Here is a 12,648-nt window from a genome sequence, read left to right as displayed (position 1 = left end):
AATAAGTTTGCCAGTTTTTTTGGGGGTAAATTGGGGGCCTCGGCTTATATTCGGGTCGGCCTATACTCGAGTATATACGGTAAATACATTCTTCAGCTCTATGTATACAATTGAGCATGGGGGAGCTCATGTACATAATGGGGGGTGGTAGTGACAGCCCCAAATCCACAATGGCTCAAAAAGTAATATGTACTAGAAATATTTAGACAGAATAAAGGTGGATAAAGCACCTGGACCTGATGGCATCCACCCATGGATCCTAAAAGAATTAATGTAATTTCAAAGCCATTGTATCTCATTTTTAGGGACTCATTAATGACAGGAATAGTACCACCTGGATTGGTGCAGTGCCAATGCGGTGCCTATATTTAAAAAGGGAACAAAGTCTTTACCAATTAACTATAGACCTGTTGGTTTAACTTCTATAGTTGGGAAGATACTGGAGAGAGTAATAAAAGACCACATAGACGAGTTCTTGCTGGAAATTTTTTTTTTTGAGCAACAGAGAGCATGGATTCATGAAAGACAGAAGTTGTCAGACAAACCTGATTTCCTTTTATGAGGAGGTAAGTTAAACCTTGGACAGAGGGGTGGCTGTGGACATGGTAGTCTTTGATTTTTGCAAAAGCGTTTGATACAGTTCTGCATAGACTGTTCATGTGTAAGGTAAAGTCTACAGGTTTGGAAATATCAATTTATAAATGGATAGAAAACTGGCTAAAAGACAATTCAGAGAGTAGTGGTTAATGATTCTTACTCTGAATGGTCTATGGTTATCAGAGGCGTACCCCAAGGTTCTGTGTTGGAACACTTACTTTTTATTATCTTTTATAAATGATATAGGGTCTGGAATCAAAAGTAACATTTCTGTCTTTGCAGAGGACACCAAGCTATGCAGTGGAATAACGTCCTTACAGGATGTCTCCAATTCACAAGCCAACCTCAAGGCTCTGTGTAACTGGGCGACTATGTGGCAGACGAGGTTTAATGTTGATAAATGTAAAGTTATGCACTTGGGGCCTAAGAATATTATACATACTAGGGGGAGTACAACTGGGGGAATCCATAGTGGAGAAGGATCTGGGGGTTCTGGTAGATCATAAGCTCAATAATGGCATGCCGTGCCAAGCTGCGGTTTCCAAAGCGAGCAAAGTAATTTCTTGTATTAAGAGAGGTATGAACTCCAGAGATAGAGAGATATAATGTTGCACCGGTTCTCAAAAATGATATTGGGGAACTGGAGAAAGTGCAGAGAAGGGCAACCAAACTGATAAGAGGCATGGAGGAGCTCAGCTATGAGGAAAGATTAGAGGAACTGAATGTATTCACTCTTGATAAGAGGAGATTAAGGGGAGATATGATCAACATGTACAAATATATAAGGGGTCCGTATAGCGAACTTGGTGTTGAGTTATTCACTTTACAGACACAGAGGACAAGGGGGCACTCTTTACGTCTAGAGGAAAAGAGATTTCATCTCCAAATACGGAAAGGTTGCTTCACAGTAAGAACTGTGAAAATGTGGAATAGACTCCCTGCAGAGGTGGTTCTGGCCAGCTCAGTAGATTGCTTTAAGAAAGGCCTGGATTATTTCCTAAATGTACATAATATAACTGGGTACTAACATTTTATAGGTAAAGTTGATCTGGGGAAAATCCGATTGCCTCTTGGGGATCAGGAAGGATTTTTTTCTCCCCTGCTGTAGCAAATTGGATCATGCTCTTCTTCTGGGAGTTTTCTCCTTTCTCTGGATCAACTGTGGGTATAGCATTGGGTATATGGGATTGTATGATATTATTATTTAAAAAACCATTGGAAAACAGCGCTGTCCAAAGAATACTTAAATAATCAAAAAAAATCCTGTGCCAGTGAGACAAAAAATTAAATAATAATAAATTCTTGCCGCAACAAAATGTGAGATACACACAATATACAATAATCCAAAAGAAAACCTGCGCTAGAATTTATAAAGTGCCAGAATAATAATATGACATAATATATCCTTTTTTTTTTTTTAAATTAATATAACCACAAATAGTGCAAAAATTAATATGAAATTAATAAAAAAAAAAAAAAAACAGTCCAAAAAAGAGGGAGAGAGACAAGGAGATGAATTTCGGTCCATTAAAGTGACTCTGTAAAACACCCTTCAGGTATATAGCAGGTGCACCCAGAGAGAGAGGTTCATCCACCACCAGATTCAGTAAGGCTTACCAGCTAACAAGATCTCTTTTTAGGGAGATCATACGAGCTTGCAAACGAGACAATCACTCTTGGTCCCTTTAATAGGCTCTGCTGGTGTCTCCAACTCCTGTACCCCCTTCTCAGAGCGTCTCCCGTTCCGCCATAATCTTTATCTCTAGCAGAGAAGACCTGTCTCCTTCCCAGACTTTTCACTCCTCAGTCTGGGAAGGAGACAGGTCTTCTCTGCTAGAGATAAAGATTATGGTGGAACGGGAGACGCTCTGAGAAGGGGGTACAGGAGTTGGAGACACCACCTCCTTGTCTCTCTCCCTCTTTTTTGGACTGTTTGTTTTTTTTTTTATATTAATTTCATATAAATTTTTGCACTATTTTTGGTTATATTAATTTTTTTTTAAACGGGATATATTATGTCATATTATTATTCTGGCACTTTATAAGTTCTAGTGCAGCTTTTCTTTTGGATGATATTATTATTATTTTTTTTATTTTTTTTTTGTGGTTGAACTGGATGGATTGTGTCTTTTTTTTTTTTTCAACCTGACTAACTATGTAATTATTGTTCCAAATTCTTACTGACAGTCTACTGATTGGAATGGTACCAGCTGATTGGAGAAAAGCCAAAGTAGCACCCGTATTTAAAAAGGGCCCAAAATACATCCCTGGGAATTACAGACCAGTTAGCCTAATATCAATAGTATGCAAGCTCTTGGAGGGGATGATGAGGAACTATATACAAGGTTTTAGCAATGAGAATGGTATCATTAGCAGTAATCAGCATGGATTCAGGAAGAATCCTTCTTGCCAAACCAATCTATTAACCTTCTATGAGGAGGTGAGTTGCCACCTAGATAAAGGAAGGCCCAAAGATGTGGTGTATCTGGATTTTGCAAAAGCATTTGACACAGTTCCCTATAACGTTTACTGTACAAAATAAGGTCCGTTGGCATAGACCATAGGGTGAGTACATGGATTGAAAACTGGCTGAGTTCAGAGGGTGGTGATAAATGGGCGGTACTTGGAATGGTCAGGGGTGGGTAGTGGGGTCCCCCAGTGTTCTGTGCTGAGACCAATCCTGTTTAATTTGTTCATAAACGACCTGGAGGATGGGGTAAACAGTTCAATCTCTGTATTTGCGGCTGATACTAGGCTAAGCAGGGCAATAACTTCTCCGCAGGATGGGGAAACCTTGCAAAAAGATCTGAACAAATGCATAGGGTGGGCAACTACATGGCAAATTAGGTTCAATGTAGAAAAATGTAAAATAATGCATTTGGGTGGCAACAAATATGAATGCAATCTATACATTGGGGGGAGAACCTCCTGGGGGAGTCTAGGATGTAAAAGGACCTGGGGGTCCTAGTAGATGATAGGCTCAGCAATGGCATGCAATGCCAATCTGCTGCTAACAAAGCAAACAGAATATTAGCATGCATTTAAAAAAAGGGATTAATTCCAGAGATAAAACGATAATTCTCCCGCTCTACAAGACTCTGGTCCGGCCGAACCTAGAGTATGCTGTCCAGTTCTGGGCACCAGTCTTCAGGAAGGATGTACTGGAAATGGAGCGAGTACAGAGAAGGGCAACAAAGCTAATAAAGGGTCTGGAGGATATTAGTTACGAGGAAATGTTGCGAGCACTGAACTTATTCTCTCTGGAGAAGAGACGCTTGAGAGGGGATACGATTTAAATTTACAGATGCCGTACATGTGACCCCACAATAGGGATTAAACGTTTTTGCGGAAGAGAGTTTAACAAGACTTGTGGTCATTCCTTAAAACTAGAAGAAAAAAGGTTTAACCTTAAACTACATAGAGGTTTCTTTACTGTAAGAGTGGCAAGGACCTGGAATTCCCTTCCACAGGCGGTGGTCTCAGCGGGGAGCATCGATAGTCCCAAGAAACTATTAGATAAGCACCTGAACGACCAAAACATACAGGGATATACAAGTTAATACTAACATATAATCACACACATAGGTTGGACTGGACTTTTTTTTTTACCTCACCTACTATGTAACTATGTATGTAACTATATGTGTGGAGACTGATATGGGAATGTGGGTAATTTGCCTGTTCGTACCATTAGAGTGACAGTGGGCTCATTCATCGACATAATTGTCGAGGGTGCTGATTTATTGCAAGAAGGGTTGGGTTAAAGTGGCATTTACTTTCTCACTGGAGTTTTAGATTTTGTTCATGAGGGTCTGTACTCTTATTCATTTATTCTTAGTTATGGGTCTTGGGATTGTACAATGAGCCAAATGCTGAAGAATTGTGTGTTGTAATAATGTGTGTGGCCCATCGGGCTTTTGTCGTTAATGTTTTTTGTAATTTGTTATTGCAAAACTTGATGGATAAAACCTTTCAAGAAAAATAAAAGGACAAACTGCATAGACACCAATGAAACTATTGAAAAAACACCCTTTTGGATCTGTAGCATTGTTTCGTAGGTTGTATGTTTCTGCATAATGATATCATCACTGAATTAAAACCACCATCACAACCACTCATACAAACTTTTTGGTCCTTTTGTATTTAAAGCATGTCCTACTTGGAGTTCATGCACATTAGACACCTTTTTTCCTGGCAGTAGAAAAAATGCTGGATGCTGGTAAACACGAGTACTGCATTTTACCGCTTCAAGAGCTTGGGCGTTTATTTTTCTGGCCATTGAAAGCGCATTTACACGGGTTTTTGCCAAAACTGTCCTCTCCTGAACACTGTTCTTCTGAGTCCAGGAGAGTAACGTTTACTGCCTCCAAACACAACTGCTCCTAAACTCTGGCAAAAGCTTATGTGTGCATGGCTTTTATTGTGTTTTTTTTTCAGGGGCTTTGTCAAAAAATGCCAAAAAGCTCCAACAATAGGGACTTTAGGAGCAGCAGTGTGCATGGGGCCTTCATTTTAAATGGTTATTGGTAAACTTTTTGCCGAATGGCTGATTTCAGAAGATGCTTGCTATTACCTTTTTTTTAATAGCTGAAAAATCTTTTCTGATTTAGTTTTACTTTTCTCCGGGGTACTCCACAAAGTGCCTTCCCTGTCAAAAAAAAAAATCCCTTACTGGCTACTAAGGAAGTTGCATTTGAATGTCAATGAAAAATCATCATTCAGTCACTGTTACATGAATTAATATGCATTGAGGCCATATTTGTTGTAGTATATTTACCTATTTTGCTTTTTCTTCCTCTAGGAAGGATTGTCAGACAATCCTAACACTCATTCATTTAAGTCTTCTTCAGTAATGACATATTCCAAGACTGGAGATGAGCCAGCAAAGGTTTTCCAAGCTAGTAGTCAAACACGTCAAGCTCCCGGTGGTGTGAGTATTAATTAGTACATCTGTCCTTACATTTTGGTTTTGCTCTGTTTACACATTTATTGACATGTACAACAAGCTTGCTTATTTAATGCAAGGTTGGCAATCTTGTTAGGATGTTAAATGTGATTAATTGGCTTCATTTGTAAAACTTTGACTCTCAACATGTCTTAGTTTTTATTTGAATTTACAAATCATATTACCCTACCTTTATTAAAAACCTTACTTTATGTTAAAAAAAAAATATATATATATTATAAATTTTAATAAAAACGTTTTACTCTTTTTCAATCTGCAGAGTTTATAATACTGAAACTGTTTCAAAGGTGCGTCCGTGTAACTATTTCTGTAACACTGGGGATGTTCTTTTACATATTGTTTTAGAGCACTCTCAAACGCCTGTTATTGTGATTACTTACTGCTTTTAATAGTGGATGTTCTGTTAAATAGACGCTGTGTATTGAAAAAGTTTTGGAATCAACCATTATGCTTTGAGCTTTCTGGGTTTCGGAGCTGCTAGGGCACTCTACAAAGGGAGAAATCATAAGTCTAAGGGAGGCCGTAGCTGACAGATTGAAATCTCAGTGTCAGAGTGACTTAGAGGAGCGACATGAGTGACTTCCTGCACAAAGGCCTTTACCAGAGAATGAGAGGCCAAAGGATGCTGGAAGAAGATAAGCCGAAATCTGTCCTTGAGGATACTGCAGGTCTGATGCTGATTTATACCTGATTGGAGAGAGGCCACGACATGTCCCACCAAGTATTGACTAGCATGATCAAAAAGTGACAGTACAGCGCAAATAAATAATCAATATAAAGTCCATATAGTGAAAAATGATATATGCAGTAATCAAGAAGAATCCGCTTGTGCAGTGTATCTTCAATCAATATATCAAGTGACGATGTGATCCCTTCACCATTGAACAAGTTGGACTCTCACCTCAACTAGTGGACCCCTGATATATCAGACAGGTCAAAAACACATGTTCCCATTAAGGGTAGATCATAAGATTGCAGCAGACCAAACGGAAGTACTCCCAGGTAAGGTTCTCCTCCGTATCATCAGATCAATGTGATAACATATGAAAAAAGAACAAGCAAATCTAGTGCTCTCCGTTTGATACCAATTTATTAAAAGCAAGTAAAAGAGAAAATGACACTCACATTTGTGTGCACTGATCTCCAGTGCTGAGTGCTAGGCAAAGAATAACATGCGTGGATCAGTGTGTCAGCTTGCGGATGACGTCACGGCGCGAGTCACGTGGTCCGTACGCGTTGCGTCCCAAAAAGTAGGCGGGACTTCATCAGCGGTGACGGAATGACGTCGGACGGCCGCTTTTAAACCAACACACTAATATTGAGCCAATAGAAAGCAGAGTTGTGCGCCAGACAAGTGCCAGGGGAAGCACGTATCAAACGTGACACCGGAACACAGATCTGCGCTCAATCACAGTATAAGAAAGAGAGAAAAGATATATTTAAAAACAATACTAATAAAAAGCAAGAACAAAGCCAGAGGAAAGCGCAAATATTGTCTACTAATTAGCGACACATAGCAATCCTCTAGTTATTTCCACATAAATTATGTGAAAAAAAGTGATATTGCCTAAAGAAGCAATGCAATATTATAGCACTGAAAAAGGACCACATATGTGTGTATCTCCTAATCAGTCCAACATTACTAGCAATGAGAACCTAAAATGTAAACCCATAATGCCGCTGATGTCATCAGAAAGCTACACTGATCCACGCATGGGTTAATGAAAAATAAATAAATATACATGTACAAAAAAAAAATATATATATATGTACCAAATATATATATACTAATCGAAAAAAAATAAAATAAATAAAAATAAAAATAAATATAAAAATATATAAATAAAAGACAAATTGAAAAAATGGAAATATATAAAAGGGAAAAAACAATTATCTGTCCGAAATGAAACAATTTCAATCAAAATCCACGTTTAAGCCTCTCGGGGCGAGAACCATTGTTTCATGGATCCAATAAGACTCACGTTTACTTAATTGGCGTATGAAGTTACCTCCACGCCAATGTTTGGTTACCTTCTCAATCCCCCAAAAACTCAAACTCCTGGGGTTCTGAGAATGCACCAATTTGAAATGGCGAGACACATTATGAGTCTTGAGACCTTTTTTAATATTATTCACATGTTCGCCCAACCTCACATGTAGGGGTCTGGAAGTTCTACCAATATATTGGAGACCGCATCCACATTGTAACATGTATCCCACCCCTACAGTAGAACAGGTAATAAGTTTATCAATCTTATATTCCTTGTTATTACTCGTGGCAATAAAAGATTTTCTCCTTTTCACATTGCATTTGGAATGTCTGCATGCCGTACACCTACCACACGCGTAGAAGCCGGATAAAAAGGAGAAAAGTCTACTTTTGGTATGCACAGGAGGATCGATAACACTAGGTGCTATCTGGTCACGTAATGAAGGAGCTTTCTTGTATATGAAAGAGGGCCGTGTAGGTAAAAGAGGACCCAACACACGATCCTGTTTCAATATAAACCAGTTTTTGGCAACAACTTTTTCAAATTTTTTATACTGTACATTATAATCCAGAACCATTCTGAAATTAACCCCTTCCATTTCTGATTCTTTTACTTTGTCTCCAACCAAGAGAGATCTATCCATCTGTTGGACCAAAGATATTTCATGTTCAAGAGCAGATCTATCATATCCTTTTTCTTGAAATTTGGAGGATAAGGTTTGGGCCTGAAGTACAAAATCATCCACACGAGAACAGTTCCGCCTTAATCTTACATACTGTCCTCTGGGGATATTGCATAACCAAGACTTATGGTGGCAGCTCCCCAGAGGAATGTACGAATTCCGATCGGTTGGCTTGAAATGATTTTTTAATACTAGCCCATCATTCACTTTGATGATCTCCAGGTCCAGAAACACCATCCGCTCTTGACTAATATTCCATGATAACTGGATGTTTTTATCATTAGCGTTCATGGTGCTGATAAATCTATCCAAACCAAGCCGGTCACCATCCCATATAAAGATTAGATCATCAATGAATCTATTGTAGCAAATTAATTCCTTGGGGCGGTTCCGAAAGACAGCATCCTCCTCCCAGTGGGCCATAAATATATTGGCCACACTGGGAGCAAACCTAGCCCCCATGGCAACCCCCCTTACTTGTAGGTAAAACTGATGGTTAAACCAAAAATAATTCCTAGAGAGACAAAAATCTAAACATTTGAGAATAAACTTTTTATGGCACTCAGACAGATCAGAATAAGTGGACATAGCCCACTGAACTGAAATTCGCGCATCATTGTGTCCTATAATGGTATACAATGAACCAACGTCAGCGGTTACAAGAAAACAAGAGGCCGTAATCTCGAATGATTCAAGAATTTGAATGATGTGTTTAGTGTCTTTAAGGAATGCCTTAGTTTTCAACACCAGGGGTTGTAAAAAGGTGTCAATGTACTGACCCACTCTCGAGGAGATAGAGTCAATACCGTTGACAATAGGCCTGCCAGGCGGGTTGACATTACGGAAGAAAAAGAGGTAGAGGTAATGGTAATCATGATAGGAATTTGGATTCCAGGGATGTCCCTGTTAATGAATCCCAGTACTATTATGGTTATCATTCTCCTAGCAGACAGGGTGGATACCAGTCTGATTATGGTTCCCATCAGAGGGCTTCTTATGGTGTTCAACCTAGGTACTCCTTGCCTGTGTCTAATAGGTATGCACCATTACAGTATGGAGGAGCTGGAGAGGGAGGGGATTTTTCGGGTGCACAGAGTGGACCCGGAAGGGGCCCTTATATGCAACCCCCTGTCCACCAACCTATCAATCCACCATTTGCACCCCCACCTATCCATCAGGAGTGGTGGAGACAGCAACCCTACGGAACCCCCCGGTCGGGCAATCAGGTTCGAAAAAGAAAAGAGAGAGAGGAAGGAGAGGGGGCAGGAGAGTTCAAAAAGCAAAAACCCCAGTAGGAGCAGGTATTTATAACTTAAGTGGGTGCCCATTAAGTGACAATGAGTTAAAAGTTTTGGATAGGGGTTTAAAATTTGCTCCGGTTAGGAATTTAAGTAAATTCCATACATATGTTAATATCCAAAAGTTTATCAGGAATTTGAATATGAAGAAATATTTCTTATCCAACCCGGTTAGACAAGTGAAAACATTTGAAAATCAACACTCTAATCTCCGTAACAAATCTACGTTTAATCCTTTAAATACCGATAATAAGTTTTTGGAGGTTTTCAAAAATGTTGTCATAAACGATCTAGACAATCTTAAAGTAAAGGACCCCCAGTATATCAAATTGGGAATGGAATCCCTTAGGAGCAGGGATGACATTATCATACGCCCCGCAGATAAAGGGGGGGGGTTGGTTATTTTAAATAAGATTAATTATATGTCCGAAATGAATAAACTTGTCAGTGATACTGACACTTACCAAATTTTGAACAAAGATCCTATGTTGCAGTACAAGGATGAATTGCATTGGTTAATAGAAGAAGGGAAAAATAGAAACATTCTTAACAAAAAGGAGGGATCATATCTTGATCCATTGTTCTGCAGAACCCCCATTATTTATAGCCTGCCAAAAATACATAAGGATTGTGTCAACCCGCCTGGCAGGCCTATTGTCAACGGTATTGACTCTATCTCCTCGAGAGTGGGTCAGTACATTGACACCTTTTTACAACCCCTGGTGTTGAAAACTAAGGCATTCCTTAAAGACACTAAACACATCATTCAAATTCTTGAATCATTAGAGATTACGGCCTCTTGTTTTCTTGTAACCGCTGACGTTGGTTCATTGTATACTATTATAGGACACAATGATGCGCGAATTTCAGTTCAGTGGGCTATGTCCACTTATTCTGATCTGTCTGAGTGCCATAAAAAGTTTATTCTCAAATGTTTAGATTTTTGTCTCTCTAGGAATTATTTTTGGTTTAACCATCAGTTTTACCTACAAGTAAGGGGGGTTGCCATGGGGGCTAGGTTTGCTCCCAGTGTGGCCAATATATTTATGGCCCACTGGGAGGAGGATGCTGTCTTTCGGAACCGCCCCAAGGAATTAATTTGCTACAATAGATTCATTGATGATCTAATCTTTATATGGGATGGTGACCGGCTTGGTTTGGATAGATTTATCAGCACCATGAACGCTAATGATAAAAACATCCAGTTATCATGGAATATTAGTCAAGAGCGGATGGTGTTTCTGGACCTGGAGATCATCAAAGTGAATGATGGGCTAGTATTAAAAAATCATTTCAAGCCAACCGATCGGAATTCGTACATTCCTCTGGGGAGCTGCCACCATAAGTCTTGGTTATGCAATATCCCCAGAGGACAGTATGTAAGATTAAGGCGGAACTGTTCTCGTGTGGATGATTTTGTACTTCAGGCCCAAACCTTATCCTCCAAATTTCAAGAAAAAGGATATGATAGATCTGCTCTTGAACATGAAATATCTTTGGTCCAACAGATGGATAGATCTCTCTTGGTTGGAGACAAAGTAAAAGAATCAGAAATGGAAGGGGTTAATTTCAGAATGGTTCTGGATTATAATGTACAGTATAAAAAATTTGAAAAAGTTGTTGCCAAAAACTGGTTTATATTGAAACAGGATCGTGTGTTGGGTCCTCTTTTACCTACATGGCCCTCTTTCATATACAAGAAAGCTCCTTCATTACGTGACCAGATAGCACCTAGTGTTATCGATCCTCCTGTGCATACCGAAAGTAGACTTTTCTCCTTTTTATCCGGCTTCTACGCGTGTGGTAGGTGTACGGCATGCAGACATTCCAAATGCAATGTGAAAAGGAGAAAATCTTTTATTGCCACGAGTAATAACAAGGAATATAAGATTGATAAACTTATTACCTGTTCTACTGTAGGGGTGGTATACATGTTACAATGTGGATGCGGTCTCCAATATATTGGTAGAACTTCCAGACCCCTACATGTGAGGTTGGGCGAACATGTGAATAATATTAAAAAAGGTCTCAAGACTCATAATGTGTCTCGCCATTTCAAATTGGTGCATTCTCAGAACCCCAGGAGTTTGAGTTTTTGGGGGATTGAGAAGGTAACCAAACATTGGCGTGGAGGTAACTTCATACGCCAATTAAGTAAACGTGAGTCTTATTGGATCCATGAAACAATGGTTCTCACCCCGAGAGGCTTAAACGTGGATTTTGATTTAAATTGTTTCATTTCGGACAGATAATTGTTTTTTCCCTTTTATATATTTCCATTTTTTCAATTTGTCTTTTATTTATATATTTTTATATTTATTTTTATTTATTTATTTATTTTTTCGATTAGTATATATATATATTTGGTACATATATATATATATTTTTTTTTGTACATGTATATTTATTTATTTTTCATTAACCCATGCGTGGATCAGTGTAGCTTTCTGATGACATCAGCGGCATTATGGGTTTACATTTTAGGTTCTCATTGCTAGTAATGTTGGACTGATTAGGAGATACACACATATGTGGTCCTTTTTCAGTGCTATAATATTGCATTGCTTCTTTAGGCAATATCACTTTTTTTCACATAATTTATGTGGAAATAACTAGAGGATTGCTATGTGTCGCTAATTAGTAGACAATATTTGCGCTTTCCTCTGGCTTTGTTCTTGCTTTTTATTAGTATTGTTTTTAAATATATCTTTTCTCTCTTTCTTATACTGTGATTGAGCGCAGATCTGTGTTCCGGTGTCACGTTTGATACGTGCTTCCCCTGGCACTTGTCTGGCGCACAACTCTGCTTTCTATTGGCTCAATATTAGTGTGTTGGTTTAAAAGCGGCCGTCCGACGTCATTCCGTCACCGCTGATGAAGTCCCGCCTACTTTTTGGGACGCAACGCGTACGGACCACGTGACTCGCGCCGTGACGTCATCCGCAAGCTGACACACTGATCCACGCATGTTATTCTTTGCCTAGCACTCAGCACTGGAGATCAGTGCACACAAATGTGAGTGTAATTTTCTCTTTTACTTGCTTTTAATAAATTGGTATCAAACGGAGAGGACTAGATTTGCTTGTTCTTTTTTCATATGTTATCACATTGATC

General features: G+C 39.0%; 1 protein-coding gene across 4 annotated transcripts in view; it reads left to right on the top strand.

Moving 5' to 3' along the window:
• Nucleotides 1-12,648, top strand: part of MLF1 (myeloid leukemia factor 1) — a 125,566-nt gene that overhangs the window by 88,219 nt on the left and 24,699 nt on the right. For all 4 annotated transcript variants that reach the window (XM_077488084.1, XM_077488083.1, XM_077488081.1 and 1 more), the window contains one exon: nucleotides 5,399-5,527. In XM_077488084.1, coding sequence (XP_077344210.1) covers nucleotides 5,399-5,527 — 129 coding nt within the window. The remainder of the gene's footprint in view (nucleotides 1-5,398; nucleotides 5,528-12,648) is intronic.

Source organism: Lithobates pipiens, unplaced genomic scaffold (genome assembly GCF_037356315.1).
Source record: "Lithobates pipiens isolate NorthernLeopardFrog02 unplaced genomic scaffold, aLitPip1_a1.2 Scaffold_18, whole genome shotgun sequence".
In the NCBI taxonomy this organism is placed as follows: Eukaryota; Metazoa; Chordata; class Amphibia; order Anura; family Ranidae; genus Lithobates; species Lithobates pipiens.
The sequence above is the reverse complement of the archived record's forward strand: the minus strand, read 5'-3'. Positions and strand labels throughout refer to the sequence as shown.